Below are 24,356 nucleotides of genomic sequence, written 5' to 3' on the forward strand. Positions count from 1 at the left end.
TATAAATCTGCTCACTTTCTTATGTAAGTAGATTTTATCATTAAGCAAACTGTAAAATGGTGTTCACTGGTAAATGTATGGTTCATAGAGACTGTTCTAGCCAACTGCCTTTGCGGTTCCATGCATTTCCATGGTTTCAAGCATATTTGATGCTCCTCTTTAACAGGTGTCTAACAAATGAAAGTTGCATTTAGAATTGATATCAGCAACTAATTTAATTACACTACTGTTCATTTCTGCTGTTTTGGTCCAATGAAAGAGTTGTTACTTAGATTTTTATCATGCAACTTTCTCATTTATAGTAAAAAAAAAAATTAAAATGCATGTATTCTACAATTCAGAAAACACACTGACATACAAGCGATGATGATTATATTCCCTGAAATAGTCTTATTCACAACTTTACTACAGACCTCACCAACAAATAGGTATCTTCTCCACTGGATGACTTATTTCAAAAGCGGCATCTAATACGTACCTGGATAGAAATAACCTGAGAAACACAAGTTCTCAAATACCGCAAATATGGAACATTTGGACTCCTAGCTGCATAGTTCAGGGATGGGCAAACTGCGGCTCTCCAGCTGTTGTAAAACTACAACTCCCAGTATGCCCAGTCTGCATGATGGGATTGGTAGTTTTACAATAGCTGGAGAGCCGCAGTTTGCCCATCCCTGGCATAGTTCATTGGTGGAAGTGCCAATTTATTAAAAACTTTCCTGGCATGAACAGTTTTAAAACTACTTTAAAGAAACCCCTGAACTCCTCAAAGTACAGATGAATGTTTCTTTTAAGAAGACTCCAATTATGAAATGATGGATTTCACCTACTGTCAGAGAGAAGAAAGGTACTGTATTTTTTGGACTATAAGACCTGACTATAGATCACAACCAGGTTTGAAATAGCAGAAAATAATAAAATAAAATAAATCCAATTGATTAAAACGTCCCTGGTGTTCTTAAGGAGCGGGCATTTTACACTGGGATGATAATCGGCTGAATGAGCGCTCATAAGAACGAGGGTTTCGAACCCTGCCCTGTGTAAACATGGCATTTGTAGGCTGATCACATAAAAATCCCTGTTGTCAGCAGCCCATCTCCCAATGCAAACTATTTTGGCCATCCCCATACAGTCTGCAGTGTAAACGGTGATAATCTACTTGTAATATGGTTTATTGGCATTCATTTGGGTGCTAAAATCCACGTGAAAGGACTCACATGGTTAACAAGATCCTGTTATACAGTAAAAGTATACAAATGATACACTGAATAGCTTTTCACACATATGATCCTTACTCCCCTTCAAGTCTTAAAGGGGTTTTCTGGGCTCCTGATATTAATGATCTATCCTCAGGAGATGTCATCAATAGCCAATCAGTCCAACACCCTACAACCCCAGGATAGGTCATCAATATCAGAAGTCTGGAAACCCCCTTTAAATACAGTTCCAGCTAGTCACTTTCATTTTCTGACCTTCTGGCATCATAAACCATCGTCTATGACCATCATTCCCCAGGATGATCATGTTCTAACATGCTGCTGAGACTACCGACGAGGAAAAGACATTATCAGCTCTTCTTTACCATAAGTCACTCTCGCTAACCTGTAGAACTGAGTGCTAGAATAGATCTTCCTTTGTAGCAGTCTAAGCGGCACGGAGTACAACACAGCAGCATCTGATCCATTGCTGGTCATAATGGCCTCCTTCACATATAAGTGTTGTAAACTCCATGCCTCAGCCCAAACACAGAACCGACCGGCGAGAAGTCAGTACGGGCAGGGGGAGTGGAGTGCAGAGCAGTCTGGAGCTTGTGAGTAGGGATGAGCAAATGGACTTCGGATGAAACACCCAAAGTCGATTCGCATAAAACGTTGTTCCAATACTGTACGGAGCAGGAGCTCTGTACAGTAGTAGAATGAGTTGGCTCTGATGAGCCGAAGTTATTGCTTTGCGAAGTCGCGTAATAACCTCATAAATTAGTTTGTACTGTAAGGCCTCATGCACACGGCAGTGAATAATGGCCGTGTGACGGCCGTCTAAGTATCAGAATGTTAATGCAAATGAAAGTCTATGGGGCTATTCACATAGCCATTCTTTTAACAGGCAGTGAATAGCGTCCGTCCAAAAATAGGACGTGTCCTATTTTTGTCCATTTCCATGGCCAGACGGACCCCATTGAAATCAATGGGACCGTTTTTCACGGCCGAATGACAGGAGTGCACCCGTCTAACGGCCATTGAACACGGGTACCCTTTATCTAGATGGCCTTTTAGGGGTTAAAAAAACAAAACAAAAAAAACTCACCTCATCCACTTGCTTGCGCTGCGACAGTCTCTTCTCTCTTCATTGTGCAGGACCTGCGTTATGAGTGGTGATGTAACCACGTGGGAGCGCTCAGTGACGTGTCAACCACCCCCCCCCCCCCCCTTTGGCAGGTTCCATTCTGTGAAGAGAGAAGAGACTGCTGCAGCGCGAGGGAGTGGATAAGGAGAGGTTTTTTGTTTTTGTAAAATCAACAAAAAAAAAAAAAAGCGGTGGGCCATTATTTAAACCATGGGGGACATCATTTAAGATGGGGCCCTAGATTGGGGGCATTATTAAAGCTGGGGACATTAAAAAAAATAATTTCTATACTATGGGGGACATTATTTAAGATGGGGCTTACATTGGGGGCATTATTGAAGCTGGGGAGGTAAAAAAATAAAATAAATCATACACTATGGGGGACATTATTTTACCAGGGGGCCTACATGGTGGCATTATTAAAGCTGGGAGCAGCAAAAAAATAAATAATAATAACCTTAACCAATTTCTGAATTCAGTCTGACAGAATGCCAGTATTAAAATTCCTAACTGTGACTATTCTCCAAAGAGAATTGGCCAAATCCCATTCTGAATGTCACCATCATTATGTCTCACAATGGACCGCATATTTCTAATTCTTTTGGGCTTGGGTGATGCCTTCTCCAGTGCCAACTGAAGCTACACTTTAGTAGGATTAGTCAATGGGAATGGGACGCGATTGGTCTAAGCCCTCAGCCAGGAGAATTGGTCAATGACATTTACAGTTTTACTGCTTTTGTACAAATAAACAAGTCTATATTACAAAATCTAACAATTCTCTATATGGCTTTGAATGTACTGATCTTATTGTCGGAGGACACTGAGCAGCGTTACTGCCTTCAAAGTTGGTCGCATATGGAACTGGTACTAGAAAATACAAAGTAGTTCAGATTCTATGTCCTGAGCATATACCAAGCTTAAAGTCTTATAAAATGATCTCTTCCTTAGATGTTAGACAATTAATAGAGCATCTTTTTCATCAAGACAGACAGAGCCATTACAGGACAATGGAGTTGAATGGAGAGGCAGACATGCACGTGTATCTGGAGCTCCACACAAACTGGGAGCAGGAGCTCCCTTTCTCGTGATTGGTGGGGGTCCCAGCAATCCGACCACCGTCGATCAGACACTTATTCCCTATCCAGTGAATAGGGGATAAGAGGTCTTAATGGGACAACCTCCTTAAGCTTTCCAATCTAAGTAGTAGGTCAGCAATGGATTATTTAGTAGCACTGCCAACTAAAGCTACTCATACATGTACATATAAGATAAACGTAGGACAAAATGGCCTACAAATGTTTAGAAGGTATATGCCTAAGATCTTCCCGATTGCCAAAAACTGTTGCCCGATAGTATTGGGCGAACTTGTGGTTTTAAGTTCGGGTTATCCAAGTATTCCGTTATGGATTCCGCTACAACGGAACACAACTTATTTATTTAAATAGGCACGATGTACTGTTTCATTTCTCCTGTGGGGGCACTGCAGGAAACTGAACACTTCCAGGTTTCTACATAGTTTACAGCCGGTTGCTAAGGGTTCCTGCAACTGTGATGAGCCTATTGTCAAGAAACCCTTCTTATTAGTAGGGATTGTCCATAACAGACTCTCTTAACCGAGTTTTATGCAAATAGCACTTATTCACAGTGTAAAGAAAAATTCAGCAAATTTCTAACTTGGTATATTAAGATCTCTACTTGACGTCAATGAATGGAGACATATATTAACATGTAGCGAATGGAAATCAGTTCTGACCTCGTTGAATCAGTTTAGTCTGGCGATCCATTTTTCTTCTTTTTTTTTCCCTGTCAGTCCATAAAATAAACTTGATAAAAACAGAATGCCCACCAAGAGTTTCACAGCAACCATCTGTGAAAAAGGACCACATGCAGATGGTGTACATGTGCTGTCCACTGCTTTCATGGACTCACTGAATTCAATGGGCGAGTCTAGCATGAAAATCAAACCAAAATAGTGCATGCTGAGATTTTCTCTACATGGACCGATTTTCAGTGAAGAATACTGGCCTATTGGCTTTAATGTGTAAGTCTGTGTCCCGTCTGTTCTACACTTGTACAGCTTGGGGGTGGGGAAGGGGGAGAAATCGCTCATCTGAATGACACCTTAGAAGAGAACTTGGATATAATTAATAGGCCATGCACGTGTGTGACCAAGACTAGGTCAGGGGAGGATTTTAGGATCAAGATGTTAACAGAAATATTTCCTTTCATTAACAGGATGCAGAGGTCTTGAAAAAATGAGGATCTGGTGCGCAAAGCAAATTAGAAATTTGAGTAACTTTTCATCATACGGTGATGGATCATGTATAGAATACAAGACAAACCTTTTATATTTTAGAACATGGCTCTAAGTTGAGCAAAATCGTTCCATTGTCTTAAACAGGTTGTTTTATCGCGCATTTGGACAAAACTTAAGCAGTCGCTGCTTTACGTTTTTTTTGGTCATGCATCATTTTCACATTATTGAGTTGCTACATTGGTTATAAAGGCAAATTGCAATTCAGCTGAAATTAAAGTCAGTTCATATCCAATATTTAATTGGTTGCAGTGAAAAAAGGTAAAATTCATATGCTTTTCCATAAAGTCATCAGTAAAGAAAGATTTTATATGTATATATAGAAAGTTAAACAGTAAAAATTGAAAGAAAAGAAAAAAAAAATGCATGTAGATATATACATCTTTAAATGCCCCCCATGTCACGTTAGAAGAGAAACAATATAATAAATATATATATATCTGTATAAACACAGGTGGCAAACTGTTAGTGAATAGTTTAACATTGAAAAGGTTTTTGTTTCTCTTGCTTGGTTTAGGCCGATATAAAACACTCTAGTTTGCTCAAATGAACATAAATAACGCAATTAAATTATTTTAACACATGGCCGACTCTCTCAAGCATGTAAATGGCACACAGCCAGTCATTTTTTTTCTCTCCCCTCAATGGGTAGGTAGGCAGTTTTAAAATATGTACAAGTGACCAGTATGTAGATCCAAAAAAAAAAAAGTATAAAGAGGTTTTAGTGCCCTTCACATATGCATTCAAAACGCTATATACATATCTATATACCAGCTGGAAAAAATCCTGGTTAAAAAAAAAAAAGTAATCAGACTCTTAGCAACTGCTCCTTCTGCAAAATGAGGTAATTAACATGTGAAGTCAGAAGGGCATCCAATTGGTATTGTTCAGATCTCTAAACTTCACATTTGCAACTGCTGAAAGATGTGTCTGCAGGCAGGCAGCAACGTATGGATTCAATACAGTACAACTGAGTCTCATCACAATCCAGTTAAATCTCATCTAGCAGTGCTTCGGTTTTTACAAAGACACAAACAAAACACAAGGTCCAAGTGTTTGATCCCTTGAGCAGAATAAGGAAGATTCTGGACGCACTGTTATAAATTGGTTTCATCCCAAGAAGGATCATTCATGTTCTTGAGGACTTTCCTGATGAGCTTCTCAAGTTCCTTACGTGCTCTTTGTTCTTCTTCTAAAGATTTCTTCATCTTTTTACTATCCTGATGACGACAGTGTATGTGCAAGTTAGAAAAACATAAAAAAAAGAGAATTTTACTATGGAAAAACGATACTGTTGTTTTTTTTTTTATATGACATGCCAGAGGCCAACACCTAAAATTAAAGTGAACTTTAAAGGGGTTTTCCTAAATTTTGATACCTCAGCATAGGTCATCAGTATCTGATCAGTAGGGGTCCGACACCAGGGACCCCCTGCCGATGAGCTGTCTGAGAAGGCACCGGCGCTCCCGTGATCACCGCTACCTTCTTGCGCTTACCAAACACAGCGTCATACATTATATAGCAGCTGTGCTTGAACAAACAGAATGCAACAGCACTCTGCAAACACAAATAAATACATAGTGCCATACTCACTATAGAAAATATAGCATTAGCATTAGTACATTTTCTATGGTACTATTGCATTTACTTTATTATTTGCAGAGTGCTGCTACATTGTATTTGTTTTTATGCTTTCAGCCATGGCGACGTGCACCTGAGCATTGGGATGTGCTGACTAAGGCCTCATGTACACGACCGTTGTTGTGGTCCACATCAGAGTCTAATTTTTTTGCGGCTCGGGTGCGGACCCATTCACTTCAATGAGGCCGCAAAAGATGCGGACAGCACTCCGTGTGCTGTCCGCATCCGTTGGTCTGTTCCGTGGCCCTGCAAAAAAAATATAGCATGTCCTATTCTTGTCCGTTTTGCGGACAAGAATAGGCATTTCTACAATGGGCCGCCTGTTACGTTCTGCAAATAGCGAAAGGTACACGGACCGCAAAAAAACGGAACGATCGTGTGCATGAGGCCTAACCCCTATTTTTTTTTCTTTGCAGTGGCTGTGCTTGGTATCGTGCTCAGCCCCATTCACTTCTATGGGGCTGAGCACGATACCAAGCACAGCCGCTATAGGACATGGTGCTCACAGGAGCGCTGGTGCTTTCTCAAACGGCTGATTGGCGGGGGTCCTGGGTGTCAGACCCCCTACCGATCAGATACTGATGACCTTTCCTGAGGACAGATCATCAGTATCAAACTCTCGGAAATTATATTATATTATATAATATAATATAATATAATATAATATAATATAATATAATATATATATATATATATATATATATATATATATGCCACTATTTGAAGCAGCTGCACAAGTGTGACATTTTCAGGACTGGGCAGGATTTCCAGGCATGTCAATTAAGAGGGGGAGGGGAGGATGGGACACAAACTCAGTAGAGAAACTCTCGCAGGTAAAGAACTGATAAGACAAATCGAGTCACTTCTCTATAGAGAGCCTATCCTTAGGGCAAGTCATTAATATTAGATGCGTAGGGGTCCAACTCCTGAAAATCCATCTGATCAGTTGACCACAGGGGCCACAACTTAACAGCTCTGTATGTTTAGGAGCATAAAACCGACTTAAGGAGTTGGCTACTTGTCACCATTGTGTATGTAAGATGACTATATGGCACTGACTAATATACTGTAGCTTGACAGAACCTTTTAGTAATTGGTTTCTTACATTTATAAATACTTCTAAAACCATTCAAAGGGGTTGTATAGTGCTACAATATTGATCACCTATCCTTAGAAAAGTTTATCTATATTAGATCGGTTGGGGTCCGTCTCCCTATTGATCCGCTGTCTGCTTCTGCTTGTCGAGGTGGCACAGTGTAATTACAACTGCTTGCCTCATTCATGTGAATAGGACGGGCAGTTGTAATCACACTGCGCCGCCAATGCAAAAAAAGACAGCACAAGGTCATTTTGAAGCGGAAGCAACCGCTTTAAGTTTATGCCATCTATAGGATTACTAAATGTGACCCATTAGACCTCTGTCCCAGCAGACTATCTAATGTGTATGGGGCCTCCCAGGCACTGATGTCAGGGTAGATGAGGATCTATCACGTTTGATTTCAACTGCCCGTTCCTTTTGTTCTCCGGAGACAAGCCACTTCAGTGGCCTTCTCTCCTCATTTCATGATCGGGAAAGAGCATTCAGCCGACAGTCATCTCAGATGTACAGCCAACTTTCGAAAGAAAAGCAATAGTACAAACACAGGTATATTATCTCTACACTGCAACAGAAGGTTTTCCGGGGCTTAGATATTCATAACCCATCTCTTGGATAGGTCATCAATATCAAATCCATGGAGGTCCAACACCCCAATCAAATCGCTGCAGCTGCATCTGTACAGTGAATGGAGCTGGAAGCATTCGGTGGAGCCAAGATGCATTACTACAGCAAGGCCACTAAGCAGTGGACTGAGCCTTCTGCTTCCGACTCTGTCCACTGTATAGTCCCCGATCCTGGCTGCTGATCGATGAAGGTAACGCTACACTGCAACATGTGTCGCGTAACATTTCATGTTATGTATTTCAATGCGATATGCTGTCACTGCGACACAACAGTTGCAGAAAATTGTCGGATATTTCTGCGACTGTCAAGTCACAGTTGCAGCAGGTCTCACAGCCACACCATTGAAATATATTATCTGAAATGTGACCAGACCCTTTTGTGTCACACAGTAGCCATACCCTGATGGTGCTGGACGCCCACTGATATGATACGGATGACCTTTTCAGAGGATAGGTCATCAATATCTAAGTGCCAGAAAAAACAACTTTAATATAGTCTCTAAGAAAAAGAAAAGTTGTAAAAATGATGTTGAGTCTGTATACAGAAATAACATGGATTGCTGAATGTCATTCACTTTATTTTGTACTAAAAAGAACACTGATCAAAGTATACAGACCTGCTTTAGCTCTTGGACCTCATCTTTCAATGCATAAACCGTATCAACAAGACTCCTAAAAGGAAATAAAAGGATCAGTACTTAAAAAAAAAATGCAGAGGTTTGGCAAAAAAGTGCAATAAAAAAGTAAAAACCATTACAAAAGGGCTATCGCTGATGGAGAAATGTCTACTCTGTACAATGCACAAGATAGAAAAAAGCTCCAGCACCAGAAGGACATAGTGAAAAATCCCAGTCTTTATTTGTCACCAAGATAAAGGTGCATACAGCAAACAGTGACACTGAGTCCCACTGTTTGCACCTTTATCTTGGTGACAAATAAAGACCGGGATTTTTCACTATGTCCTTCTGGTGCTGGAGATTTTTTCTATCTTGTGCATTTACCTCCGAGGACTGGCTTGAGTCCGCCCCGTGCACCGTCACACAGGATCAGAAGGTGAGCTGGCTGTAACTTTTCTACTATATACTCTGTACAATGTCACAAACCTAATCCACATGATATTCAACTAGAAATGTTCTTAGAAAGAGGGTCACAAAAAAAGCTAAAAGATGCCCATACACCCCGACTGCTAGCTGAGAAAGATATTCTTCCTGACTTTCCCCATAACACATGGATGCTTGACTCAGTATGCATGTTTTCTCAAAGTGGAAAGGGGAGGTGGCTTATATTTCTTGAGAACAAAAAGATAAGAGCACTGAAATTCAACATGACTGATCCTTATTTCCTCTAATATCATCTTTTGAGGAAGAAATTCACCACTGCATATGTAACATGGTTGTCTGGACCAGCCGACTTTACTTGGGGGCACCTTAACATTAGCAACCTTACACATGGTACTTTGTATCCACTGACACATTCTAATAATACGCAGCCAATAACATATACTCACTTTTCCTCTATAACAGTCTGACCATTGCTTCTCGTTTCTTCTACAATAATTTTCTCCTCTTCGGGAAGTAAAACCTGAGGAGCAGATTCTTTGCGTGAACCTGAATGCAGCAAGAGGAAGAAAGGTTAAAAAGAGCTCAAAACATTCATATTTTATGCTAAACATCTACGTTTCAAGCTCAAATGGTGTTCCACAGGTTCAAAAGGGTAAACTATAACTATGAAGCCTATTGATTGATATAATGCAAAAGCAAGATATCTATATTACCTTATAGCCAGAGGGAAAGAACAGAGAGCGCGTAAAGAATTCAGAACATTTCATGGAGGTTTTCAGAGGTATACACAATGTAGTGGTATGGCTGGGAATCCCCATTGTACATAACACATTATGAAAAAATGCAACATCAGGGACTAGATTGCACGCTGTACATACTGTTACAACATATATACAATGAAAACTTACCTAAAACAGGCAATAAGAAAAGGGAACACATTAAAACAAATCATTACAGGTAGAACATTCATTGACAAGGAGAAGCATATTATACAGGGCACACATGAAGCAGGAGGACGTAGCATAACCTATTCAGTGCTGGATAGCACAGCTTGAGAAGGAGCTACTTTTTGTTAGTGTTGTAAAAAAAAAAAAAAAAAAAAAAAAAAAAAACCTTGAAGCTGAATGTCTTGTGTTTTCCCCAAAAAAAAATCAGCCTTGATTATCTAAAGGCTGTAACTCAACCTTGAATACTGAGTCACAGGATCTACACAAAAGCAACAGCAGACATCTCCGAGAAGACAATAACCTCTTATAGACTTCCATATGCACCTACTGCAGCACATTCATTCAAAGGTATGTCTGCTGGCTTGTGCGGAAATCAAATTAGTGGACAAGAATTGCAAAGCAGCTGCACTTCAAAAGGTTTTGGACACCATTCCATCAATTTTTTTTATTTATTATTGACTTGCATGTATTTTGTGTAAGAAAATAAAAAGCATGCTTAGGCTACTTTCACACTTGCGTTGTTCTTTTCCGGCATAGAGTTCCGTCACAGGGGCTCTGTACCGGAAAAGAACTGATCAGTTTTATCCCCATGCATTCTGAATGGAGAGTAATCCGTTCAGTTTGAATCAGGAGGTCTTCAGTTCAGTCGTTTTGACTGATCAGGCAAAAGAGAAAACCGCAGCATGCTACGGTTTTCTCTCCGGCGAAAAAAACGGAAGACTTGCCTGAATGCCGGATCCGGCATTTTTTCCCATAGGAATCTATTAGCGCCGGATCCGGCATTGAGAATACCGGAATGCCGGATCCGTCCTTCCGGCCTGCGCATGGGCAGACCGATAAAAATGTGAAAAAATGTACAAGACGGATCCGTCTGTCCGCATGACAAGCGGAGAGACGGATCCGTCCTTGCAATGCATTTGTGAGACGGATCCGCATCCGTCTCACAAATGCTTTCAGTCAGCGGCAGATCGGCTGATCCGGCGGGCAGTTCCGACGACGGAACTGCCCGCCGGATCACAAGTGTGAAAGTAGCCTTAGGAGGCTTACTTAAACATTCTGCTTCCTTTGGCGTCTACGACTGACATGTATATACACCCCACAGGCACCTGCAGAAAACCATTCTGTGATAGATCCACAAGACTGGCTGTCTGACAGCTTGAGTTCCAGCTCATCTCTCTCCTCTCCTGAACAGTCTTCTTGATTTGGGCATCAATCATCTAAGATCGTTTAGGAGAGGCAAGAGAGGTGCTGAAGACCAGAGAGGTCATACAGCCAGTCTGATGAATTTATCCAGCATTGCTTTCCGCAGCTCACTGTGTAGTGTGTATACATGTTAGCTGTAAAAGCCTAATGAAGCAAAAGTTTTAATTAAACCCACTTAGAAAAATGTTTAAAGGGAGGGGCAAAGGGTTTACTCTCTGTGAAGCCGGCCATGTCCAGAGATTTTTCACATGCCCATTGACTGAAGTGGGTGAGTGAACCTGCAGCAGGCCACACCAAAGCTGTTCCATTTGCCCTTGCCCTAAAACAAAAACAATTCAATAATTAAAAATAAATTATGCAAAGGTGTCTACAGCTTTAAAGGCTATGTACACCTTTAGAGGCAATTTTTTTTTTTACAATTGCATTTTACTCATTTTAGACAAAAACATTTTTTTATAAAAAGCAACTAAAAAATTAAGTCAGTTCCTTTGTCATAAAGGGTTAACTTCTGCCTAGTTCTGAGAATCCCACTATCATCTAATAAATCTCATCTCTAAATTACTAATAGCTCAAAAACACTTATTTAAGCCACATGAGTGTTTATAATATCAGAGACCAGGAGCCATCAGCTGGGCTGCCTGACAGAACACAGTAAAAACACAGAGCATGCTACTAGAGAATTTTTCATTAAAACCAACCGGGAAAAAAATTGAGCTCAAAATGAGTAATGCAATAACAAAATGCCCCCAGAAAGGTGTTCATAGGCTTTAAATGAAAGGCAAAAATCTCATAGTACCTTGTACGGTTGGTAACAGAAGCATGGAGAAGAAACAAACTAAAAAAAGTATGGAACTATCAAAAGCTTTGGGGAGCTGCATGGAATATCAACATAGTAAATGAAATGCATACTGAAAAAAATAAAAATAAATCACTATTGTTAAAGTCATTTCATGACTAAGCACAATCAAAAGGAAGGAAAAAATCTAAAGTAGTTGAACACCCCCCAGCCCACTCCAAATTTAATATACAGAACACAACTATACAAACATTTGGGACTTTTACAATGAGCACTGGTGGGCAATGAAGAGAACTTGATTTCCCAATATGTGTTCAATGTAGCAGTGTGATATATATTCTTTCACAAATAAGTTAGAGAACTTTTTACAGAAATTTGGTCAAAGGGTGTTTCATCTGCCAAATCTACTTGACAGCACATGGTACCTTAGGATTATCAACATTTTATTTGTTTGTCCAAGACCACACCAATCAGCTTTCCAAGCCTGAACCTATGCATAAACCATCAGCACACAGATTTGCTTTGTAATTTAATCTGAAAAAGTGTGTCAATCAATTTCAAACACTTGTGTGCTACATACTAAGAGTATATTCACAAGTGCAGGTTTTGATCAGGTTCAATGTTTTTTTAAAATCCAAGTGGAAATTGGGTGTGGATAATAAAAGAAGAGAAACTATTAAAGGGGTTGTCCGGGTACTGAGCTGAACCCGGACATACCCATATTTTCACCCAGGCAGCCCCCCTGACAAGAGCATCGGAGCATTTTCAGGAGATCCGGTGACGTACCGGGCCTCTCCTTAGGGTTGCCAAGCGGAGGCTTCCGACCAGCAGTGAGCCCGGTGACATCACCGGCACTGATAGGCGGGCTTTAGCGCTGACCTAGCCTGTAAAACGGCTAGGGCAGCGCTAAAGCCAGCCCATCAGAGCCAGTGACGTCACCGAATACACTGCTGGGCAGAAGCCTCCGTCTGGCAGTGTGTTATTGCAAATAAAAAAGCCCTTGCCCTGCACAAGATAAAATGCTCCAATGCTCCTGTCAGGGGGGCTGCCTGGGTGAAAATATGGGTATGTCCGGGTTCAGCTCTCAACCCGGACAAACCATTTAAAGACACACAACTGCTTCTCATCTTTTTTTAATACACTCCTGGTTTTGACTTCAAAAACTGCATAAACAACATGAACAAAACTTCATATGTGAATTTACACTAAATGTTCCTATGGTAATGCTGTGATTTTCACTGGGTAAACTTATACAGTGGTCACTCAAGTTACAATATTAATTGGTTCCAAGATGACCATTGTATGTTGAAACCATTGTCAGTTGAGTAATCGGTTCCAAAGCCCCAACATGTCATCCAATATAAGAGAAAATGAAGATAAGCAGATAACCAAGACGGATAAAGCAATCCTTCCATATAACAGTCGGGAATATCTGCTAGCTAGCAACTAATACAGCCGTTTTACCAGAGAAGTGTCCTTGATTGGTTGGATCTGAGTCACTGTATGTTGAGTAGTGTTGAACGAACTTGTGTTTCACGTTCGGCATACAAGGTTCGGGTTATCCAAGAATTCCGTTAAGGATTCTGTTACCACGGACCATAAGTCATGGTCTGTGGTAGCGGAATTCATAACGGAATTCTTAGATATCCCAAACCTTGTACGCCAAACTTGAAACACAAGTTCACTTATCCCTAATGTTGAGTCTAGTTTCAACTTGCGATGGGTCAGAAAATATCATTGTATATTGAAAATATTGTATCCTGAGGGATCACTGTATTTACCATGAAGACAACATCGTGCTATTTAGTTTTCCGGGCTATGGTATTTTTATATGAATGAAGCAAGTTTTATATCTTGTAAGTATAAAAAAATAATAATTATTTTATTAAAAACACGGTGAGCACTATCCGCACATCCCTTTCCAGGACCTTTTTGCTGAAGTGAGAAGAGATATCGAGATACTCAGCATTGAGGAAAAAGTTTTTAACATTTTGGATCTGAAGTACCCTGTGGGCTACAGGAAAACCGTGTAATTGCACAGACAGATAAGGCTACTTTCACACTCGCGTTTGGTGCGAATCAGTCATGGATCTGCACAGACGGATCCGCACCGATAATACAACCGCATGCATCTGTTCAGAACGGATCAGTTTGTATTATCTTTAACACTGCCAAAACGGATCCGTCTTGAACACCATTGAAAGTCAATGGGGGACGGATCGGTTTTCTATTGTGTCAGTGAAAACGGATCCATCCCTATTGACTTACATTGTGTGTCAGGACGGATCCGTTTGACTCATCGTCAGGCGGACACCAAAACGCTGCAAGCAGCGTTTTGGTGTTCGCCTCCAAAGCTGAATGGAGGCGGTACGGACCCAAACTGATGCATTCTGAACGGATCCTTATCCATTCAGAATGCATTGGGGCTGAACTGATCTATTTCGGACCGCTTGTGAGAGCCCTGAAACGGATCTCACAAACGGAAACCAAAATGCCAGTGTGAAAATAGCCTAAGAGGAAGGACGTTTGTGGGATTATACATCGCATGCAAGTACTAACTAACCATAATTAAGACTGCGCACGTTTCCCGTCACTGTAATGACTATCATGTTATCATAACTGATGAATATTGATGATTAAAGATTTACTGAGGTTAACTACATTGGTTGTATAAACTGGAAAAGTAGGATGAATACCATGGTATTAGGTCAGAGTGCCTGAATTCCTTCTGCTGTGTTTTCCATCATATCAAGTTTAAAAAAAAAAGTCAATGTTGAAGGCACGGACTAGCAAAGGCAAAATTTATTTCAACTGTACATAACAAATGCATTCTCTCCGACTTTGCTTTTTCCAATTTTTTTGAGAAAGCAAATACTTCAATGTCATACTGAACCACAAAGTATATTTATACTGTACAATACAACATTCAGAAATCTGTATTTTAGTTTGTAGTCTTAAGAAGGCAATGTCCACCAGACATGGCTTTTCTCTTCTGTAGATGAGATGCACAGGGAATTTCTCACACCACTGAACACTGGATAATGTGCTTGGCCGCAGACACATAAACACTGAACATAGAGATGGGCACTATATAATGTGGAGAAATACAGTGCGACAGTTCATGTCATTGAGGTGGAAAGGACATTCACTAACCTCTAGATTTGGATCCAATGCCCTTGTTCATCATATATAGTTATGTACATGGATATACTGTATGTATATTTATATATGTATATATGTTACAGAATTGCATAAACAAAGTGTTCACGTGACTCACAAAAATAGAAACATCGACTATTTCGAAATAATTGTTATTTTACGTTATTGACGAAAAGGGGGGGAAAAAAAAGGAACACTTCAGAACAGTTTATAATACTTGATAATGCATTGATAATGGCAGAGAAGATAAAGGATGAGTTGAATCAGATACATATTCTTCAGGTACTTAAAAACAAAGCTGTTTAGACCTGAAATAAAAAAAGTTTTTTTTTCAGATCTCCATATCTAGCCAGCAATGCACACAATGGTTGCCATGGCTATATCATGGGACATTTTATTTTATGCCTAAACAGCTCTATTGAGAGGAAAAAAAAGAACAGAAATACTCTTTTAAACAACGAAAACATAACTCAAATGTACCTTTTGACTCTGTTCCCATCTGTGCTGCAAGCCTCTAATGGGGAATCTGTAGAGGGTTTGCCAACTTTATTCAAAATAGCATTTCATGCTGGTCTCCAAACAATGGACACCTTGATGGTCCACATTATTGGCCAATAGGACCACCCATGAGAAATCTACACCATGGCTTTCATTATAAAACAAAGCCATAACACAGATATGAACAGAGTTTACATGGGCACCCTGCCCATACACCTAGGGCTGCGACAGCATGGCAGAATTTGAGGCAGTAAAGTCCGTAGGGCATCTGTGGTGGCAGTAAAGTGATGGCTATGGCTCTTTGTCATTTTTGGTTTTGTGTATCTGTTACAGAACAGAAACACAGGAATTTTAGAGCATTTGCGAACCTTAGTTATCTGCTGACAGAAGTTTCCCCTGACCCCCTCTCCCATCCCTATATGCACACTTGACTTAGCTGAGAATTTGTGTGTTTGCAAAAGGGAGAGGAGAAGAAGGTGCTGCCAGACATCTCCGGCAGTGCCTTAAATCCCCTAAGAATAAAAGATCAGTCATGTTGAAATCGAAAACACCTGAAACCTCTTTCTGCCGTCAGGGGTAAGGGCCCCTTTACATTGCTCAATTGAGCAGAAGATTGCCAAGAAGGAAACGTTCCTTCCTGACAATCGCCTGTTCGTCAATGAAGGAGACAGCTGCATTTACATGCAGCGATCTCCTCCACAGTATGGGAAGAAGTGATCTCTAATGCCATTGCTCGTCCACATACAGAATCATGGTTTGCTGGCAGCAGTGTGCTTTAAACAGCATGATCTACTGCTATAAAGTGATGATTTAGGTAATCGCACATACCATCCTATTACCTGATGAAGAAACGACACCTTTACACTGGCAGATCATTAACGGGCATTCCTACAAACGCTTGTTAGCGCTAATCTGCCCGATGTTCAGGCAGTGTAAAGGGGCCTTCAGTCGGAACACCACCATACACATTAGGTGGTCAGAGGATGTTCCTATAATATGTATGGCCTCCTTTAGGGTGGAATCTCCGTGCCCTTCCAGTCGTTTTCATGGCAGTCAGTTAGTTTTTTTTGGGCCAAAGCCAGGAGTGGATTCAAAAAGAATTGGAAATACACTCACTGACAAAAATACATCATTACATTCGATTCCAATAACTCCTTCATGGTGCATTATTTTTTCTCAATAAAATGTAGAAAAGGAAGGATTTATAGGTCTCCATTTATGGATTTGGCTAAAAAAAAAATAACTGAAAAAAACTGCTTGTGCATTTCGAGTATAATTCTACAGGCAATTTTAAAAGTTGCATTTGATTCTCCTCCAGATCAGAGGTCTGGTTGACATTTTCAATGTGCTTTTTCACTCAAGAAAAAAAGCTAAGTGAATAAGGTTACAAAAAATACCACTCACATGCCATAGTAATATACTCTGCAGTACCTGAGGCATACTGGTTTGTAATAACCACAGCAGGTATCAATAGGTCACATTTTAGTCTCAGTCAAGACTTGACCACAAGTTAGTGGTTTTTAAGGCTGAAGATGAAGGTTTCTATAGAAGCAGTTGCTAAAACTAATTGCGGTATTTGAAATAAAAGCCCCAACTTTAGTGTTTTATTGTGGCAGCCTTGCCAAGATGTTGCCACTGTAGCAACGTGTAAAATCCCTGAGGAAGACTATGAGGACAGGGAGACTTCAGGCATGGTTATCTGGAAAACATATGGAAATAGTTCTTCTCCGAAAAGAAGAAAGCAGTCTCAATTGTGCAGTTTACATAAGTGGTTTTTTTTTGTAGGCAACTGTCTTCCTTCACAAGTCATCTTGGTCGAGAAGGTTAACAAATATCATCCATACAGTATGGACATTTTCTGAAAGGAAATTGTAAATTACATGGTACCTATTTATATGGCAGAAACCTTGGAAGAGAACTATATGTATATTTGTCACCAAGCTAAATGAAATAATTATTTTAACTAATCAAAGAGTATCTGAAATCTAAAATTTAGGCAAGTTTCAGAGGAGGGACCTGCACCTATCAGACATGTATGGCATATGGTGCCATAAGAGTTTGAGATGGGAAAAGCAGTTTGAAGAGGACTTGTCAGCTCTCCTGGGCTGTCCCCCATGAAACAACAATTTTAGTTATTTCTTGTTATCTCATGGGCCATACAAGTATTTATTAAACCAGACCATCAAAGGTCATTGGCATGGGTTTATAATGCTTAATACTGTGTGAAGAACACCAGGCATCTGGAAAGGAGTAGGAGCCAATTAAATATACTATATATCATATACAGAGAGGAACAGAAGTATTTCAACACCCTGCGATTTTGCAAGTTCTCCCACTTAGAAATCATGGAGGGGTCTGAAATACACATTGTAGGTGCGTTCCCACTCAGAGACAGAATTATTATTTTTTTAAATCAGGAAATCACATAGTATGATTTTTAAAGAATTGCACTGCTGAACATAAGTATTTAACACTGATTTTCTCACGTGTTCATTATTTGGAACAGAAGCCTTCGTTTGCAATTAGAGGTCAAACGTTTCCTGTAGTTCTTGACCAGGTTGCACACACCGCAACAGGGATTTTGGCCCACTCCTCCACACAGATCTCCTCTAGATCTGTCAGGTTTCGGGGCTGTCGCTGAGCAACACAGAGTTTCAGCTCCCTCCAAAGATGTTCTATTGGCTAGGCCACTCCAGAACCTTGATATGCTTCTTAGTTATCCTGGCTGTGTGCTTCGGGTCGTTGTCATGTTGGAAGACCCAGCCACGACCCATCTTCAATGCTCTGACTGAGGGAAGAAGGTTGTTCCTCAAAATCTCACAATAAATGGCCCTATTCATCCTCTCCTTAAAGGGAACCTGTCACCAGGATTTTGTGTATAGAGCTGAGGACATGGGCTGCTAGATGGCCGCTAGCACATCCGCAATACCCAATCCCCATAGCTCTGTGTGCTTTTTTTGTGTGGAAAAATATCCGATTTGATACATATGCAAATTAACCCGAGAAGAGTCCTGTCCCTGAAATGAGTCAGGGACAGGACTCATCTCAGGTTAATTTGCATATGTATTAAATAGTTTTTTTTACACAATAAAAGCACACAGAGCTATGGGGACTAGGTATTGCGGATGTGCTAGCGGCCATCTAGCAACCCATGTCCTCAGCTCTATACACAAAATCCCGGTGACAGGTTCCCTTTAATACAGTGCAGTTGTCCTGTCCCCTTTGCAGAAAAGCACCCCAAAAGCATGATGTTACCACCCCCATGCTTCACAGTAGGGATGGTATTCTTGGGATGCAACTCATCCTTCTTTTTCCTCCAAACACGACGAGTGAAGTTTAGACCAAATAGTTCTACTTTGGTCTCATCTGACCACATGACTTTCTCCCATGCCTCCTCTGGATCATCCAGATGGTCATTGGCAAACTTCAGAGGGGCCTGGACATGTGACGACTTGAGCAGGGAACCCTGTCGTGCAATGCATGATTTGAAACCATGATGGCGTAGTGTTCTACTGACAGTGACCTTTGAAACTGTGGTCCCAGCATTCTTCATGTCATTGACCAGCTCCTCCCTTGTAGTTCTGGGCTGATTCCTCACGAGGTGAGATCTTGCATGGAGCCCCAGTCCGAGGGAGACTGACAGTCGTCTTTAGCCTTTTCCATTTTCTAACAATTGCTCCAACAGTTGATCTATTTTCACCAAGCTGCTTGGCAATTGCCCCGTAGCCCTTTCCAGCCTTGTAGAGGTCCACAATTTTGTCTCTGGTGTCTTTTGACAGCACTTTGGTCTTGTCCATGGTAGAAGCTGGCGTCTGACTGACTGTGGGGTGGACAGGTGTCTTTAAAGAGCTCAGACTGGTGCTACCAAGTTAGATTAATGAGTGGAGTAGAAGTGGACTTTTTAAAGGCACAGTAACAGGTCTTTGAGAGACAATTCTGTTTCTCAGGTGTTCAAATACTTATGTTCAGGAGTGCAAGACAAATACATTCTTTAAAAAATCATACAATGTGATTTCCTGAATTTTTTTATTTATTCTGTCTCTCAGAGTGGGAATGCACCTACAATGTGAGTTTCAGACCCCTCCATGATTTCTAAGTGGGAGAACTTGCAAAATCGCAGGGTGTACCCCACTATAAATACAACTTATTGAAAAGTGTGATGTTAACCGACTGCATTTTTAAATACTTACAAGCCTCATGAACATAATTCTCCACACAGTTAGTTACTTGTGGTACCTGACCTCTTCTAACAAGATCATTCTCTAGACAAAGACTACGAATATTTATAGAGCAGATGAGAAATCACAGGTGCCTGATGCAGCTCAGCAGGGTGGTTCAGGTAACGGTGGCAATATGTGACAATGGCGTCATCACCTACCTGGCTTATAGGAAATTAGTGGTCTAATAATTTAACTGTCAAGAAAAGGCGTGGAGGAAATCTCCACACCGATCCAATTAAAAGGTTCTACAAAAGGTAACCACGTTGCAAAGACATTTTTAGGCTGACAAAAGAAGAGTGGCTCATTAAATGGCACATTATACAGCTGAGGTGCACAACCAGCGGCCCGGGGGCCACATACGGCCATGGACACCATTCTGTACGGCCCCCAACCATCTGGTAGCAGATATGCATGTCTATGTCTTGAGGCTGCTCACATGTATTTCATGTATTTCTCCCATGAGATGGGAATACTAAAAGTGTAACTAGACATTTAGAATATATACTGTATGTTCAATATGCCATAAATACAGTATTTCAGTTGGTAATACCTCTAAGTTTTCATTTCAGACCTTGGAATTGGTTCAGGCTGACAATGTGGCCCCCAACTAGAAAAGGTTGTGCACCCGTTATACTGTGTACAGATTGCCAAATTAAATCCCCTCATCAGCCTCTTCCACACATGACCAATGAGGCCACCGTTTGCCTGCAGTGTTCTCATAGCCAAGAACCACCACACACGAGAACAACCCACTACTTTTGATCCGATGGGAGCTGTTTTAAAAGATGAGTGGGTGATATTTTTTCACCCAGTCCTGCCAACACCTGCAGTTGTCATTTATACCTTTAAGTGTTGATAATGCCATTGGGTGTGGGGCAAAAATAATTCTAATATGCTTTGTAAACGAGATTATGTGGGGGCGCAATTTCAGAACTTGTGGAAACCACATTCGTGTTAAAAGTCGTATATACAGAACACTAAAACAATACAAATAAGGAAAAAATGGTGCACTCCTTAAGAGTCATTGATTAGGATTTGCTATGGAACGTCCATTTTTGCAACTATTTAAAACTCTGCAAAAATTTTGGTAACAAGGATATTATTAATCAAGAATGCGCAAAATTTAAGTTTTATGTACTGAACAATCAAAAAATAGTTGCAAGGGTGCACAAAGCCTTTGAGAGAAGACTAAATGTAGAAATAAGGAATGCAAGGGGACAGTAGATAATGTTGGCCATTCTGTCGGTCTACAGGATTTTTTTCACGCTCCTAAAAAACCCTTACAAAAATCCTGCAGCATAAACAGCAGTAAATTTCCTGCTGCTTTGTCCCATTTTCAGCGAGAGGCCTTACAAAAGGAGGGTGGGCTAAATATTTGTGTACTACATAGAAACATAGAATGTGTCGGCAGATAAGAACCATTTGGCCCATCCAGTCTGCCCAATATACTAAATACTATGGATAGCCCCTGGCCCTATCTTATATGAAGGATGGCCTTATGCCTATCCCATGCATGCTTAAACTCCTTCACTGTATTTGCAGCTACCACTTCTGCAGGAAGGCTATTCCATGCATCCACTACTCTCTCAGTACAGTAATACTTCCTGATATTACTTTTAAACCTTTGCCCCTCTAATTTAAAACTATGTCCTCTTGTAGCAGTTTTTCTTCTTTTAAATATTCTCTCTTTTACCTTGTTGATTCCCTTTATGTATTTAAAAGTTTCTATCATATCCCCTCTGTCTCGTCTTTCTTCCAAGCTATACATGTTAAGGTCCTTTAATCTTTCCTGGTAAGTTTTATCCTGCAATCCATGTACCAGTTTAGTAGCTCTTCTCTGAACTCTCTCCAAAGTATCAATATCCTTCTGGAGATATGGTCTCCAGTACTGAGCACAATACTCCAAATGAGGTCTCACTAGTGCTCTGTAGAGCGGCATGAGCACCTCCCTCTTTCTACTGGTAATTCCTCTCCCTATACACCCAAGCATTCTGCTAGCATTTCCTGCTGCTCTATGACATTGTCTGCCTACCTTTAAGTCTTCTGAAATAATGACCCCTAAATCCCTTTCCTCAGATACTGAGGTTAGGACTGTATCACTGATTGTATATTCTGCTCTTGGGTTTTTACGTCCCAGGTGCATTATCTTGCACTTATCAACATTAAATTTTAGTTGCCATATTTTTGACCATTCCTCTAGTTTTCCTAAGTCCTTTTCCATTTGGTGTATCCCTCCAGGAACATCAACCCTGTTACAAATCTTTGTGTCATCAGCAAAAAGACACACCTTACCATCGAGGCCTTCTGCAATTTCGCTGATAAAGATATTAAACAATATGGGTCCCAGAACAGATCCCTGAGGTACCCCACTGGTAACAAGACCTTGGTCTGAATATACTCCATTGACTACAACCCTCTGTTGCCTGTCCCTCAGCCACTGCCTAATCCATTCAACAATATGGGAGTCCAAGCCCAAAGACTGCACTTTATTGATAAGCTTTCTATGTGGGACAGTATCAAAAGCCTTACTAAAGTCTAGATAAGCGATGTCTACTGCACCTCCTCCATCTATTATTTTAGTCACCCAATCGAAAAAATCAATAAGATTAGTTTGACATGATCTCCCTGAAGTAAACCCATGCTGTTTTTCATCCTTCAATCCATGGGATTTTAGATGTTCCACAATCCTCTCCTTAAGTATGGTTTCCATTAATTTCCCCACTATTGATGTCAGGCTTACTGGCAGAGAGAGCAGAAGAGGTAGGTTTCTGCTGCAGTTATCTTACAGCCAGACACAGGACAGTGAGGAGGAGGGGGTAATGGTTGACAGTAGAAGTCAACACGTAACTACATTGCTATCTTTTACTGATACTCCAATCTCATCAGGAGCTAGATTCACAAATTCTGCTGTCTGCCTGTTAAACGGGTTCTGCATTTTTTTTTAAACTGATGATCTATCCTCTGGACACCCGGGACCCCTGCCGATCAGCTGTTTGAGAAGGCAGCGGCGCTGGCAATAGTGCCGTGGCCTTCTCACTGTTTACTGCAGGCCCAGTGACGCCACGACTAGTATCATTGGCCTGGACGGGGCTAAGCTCTGTTCACTTGAATGGAGCTTAGCCCAGCCCAGGCAATTGATACTAGTCGTGACGTCACTGGGCCTGCGGTAAACAGCGAGAAGGCCGCGGCGCTACTGCCAGCGCCGCTGCCTTCTCAAACAGCTGATCGGCAGGGGTCCCGGATCCCTGCCAATCAGATGCTGATGATCTATCCAGAGGATAGATCAGTTTAAAAAAACTGCAGCACCCCTTTAACTCTTGGGCTGCTAAAGTGAAAATTCACTGCAGTTTCTTGCCGTATCAGCATCAGTACAGAACATCCTAGCTACTGTGAATTCAAGGAGTTGTACAGTAGGATATGACTACATGAGACAAGTGTACATTGCCTAGTGTAAAGACTACATTTTCTACTTACCGTAACTACAGCAGGAATAATGGACTGGTACTAGAAAATAGGGAACCGCATCAAATATTGCCTTGAACTATCAAGGTGTGCTATTCCAAATATGTTTCTCCTATAAGAAGCCAGCCAACACAGAAGTGTTGTAGACTGAACTGCATATCACATCATAGAAAGGAGCCAAAAAAATAAGTTGGCCAATTTCCCACAGCATTTCTCAAAATGCTATATACAGTCCCATACTCCATACAATCATACAATCAGGTGTCCCCCAGCCGTCACCTGTCATTCTGCACATAGACTACAAGATGGTGGTGCTGCATCCTGGGTACCTGTAATTCTATGCAGGCGCTGAAAAGCAAGTGGATGCGTCCAATGAATGCACAGATACAGGGAATTGCTGCCTGTGTCTGCGTATGCACCGGATTGATCCACTTGCTGTCCGGCGCCTGCACAGAATTACAGGTACAGAGGAATAGCCAAAGGAAGTGTCGGCACCGTCTTGGAGCCTGTGGACACGAAGAATGACAAGCAAGTATGTTTTCTCCACTGACATCAGGGCAGCTGGGGGCCTTCATTAGGACAACTAGGGGACAGAATACAGTCAGGTATTCATGACATTTTGGGAAATGCCATGGGAAATTGGTCGACCACTTTAATTATGAGTTATGGTATTAAAGGGGAGACAATGCACTGCATTTGACACTATACGGAGTGTATGCATATAAAGCCATTCACATGTCCTACTAATTATTGTCTGTACCAGAAGTTCTCACCATTTCTAGATCGGTCAAATACAACAAGTGGCGTTGAGCCGCATTAAGAAATTTCAGTGTTAAAAATGTTAAGTGGCAGTGGTATTGCGCAATGTACAGTTTAATAGCGCTTGCTTTAGCGCAAAATGCCCGTTAAATATATGAACCTAACCCAGGAGCTGGCTCCCGTGACATACTTGTTAGGCTGGCGTCAACTGAACCTGGTGTCACTGGTGCA

General features: G+C 41.0%; 1 protein-coding gene across 4 annotated transcripts in view; it reads right to left on the bottom strand.

Annotated features, from left to right (window-relative positions):
* Positions 1-4,191: 4,191 nt before the first annotated feature.
* Positions 4,192-24,356, bottom strand: part of ARHGEF7 (Rho guanine nucleotide exchange factor 7) — a 157,902-nt gene continuing 137,737 nt past the window's right edge. For 2 of the 4 annotated variants that reach the window (XM_040425215.1, XM_040425211.1), the window contains 3 exons: positions 9,528-9,627; positions 8,638-8,692; positions 4,192-5,877 (listed from right to left, as the gene is read on the bottom strand). In XM_040425215.1, the coding sequence (XP_040281149.1) occupies positions 5,755-5,877; positions 8,638-8,692; positions 9,528-9,627 (278 nt within the window). In that variant the 3' untranslated portion in view covers positions 4,192-5,754. Of the gene's footprint in view, positions 5,878-8,637; positions 8,693-9,527; positions 9,628-15,637; positions 16,009-24,356 lie in introns of those variants that run through there. The other 2 variants (XM_040425212.1, XM_040425213.1) reach the window with 2 other exon arrangements.

This window comes from Bufo bufo, chromosome 3 (genome assembly GCF_905171765.1).
Source record: "Bufo bufo chromosome 3, aBufBuf1.1, whole genome shotgun sequence".
NCBI classification, from domain to species: Eukaryota; Metazoa; Chordata; class Amphibia; order Anura; family Bufonidae; genus Bufo; species Bufo bufo.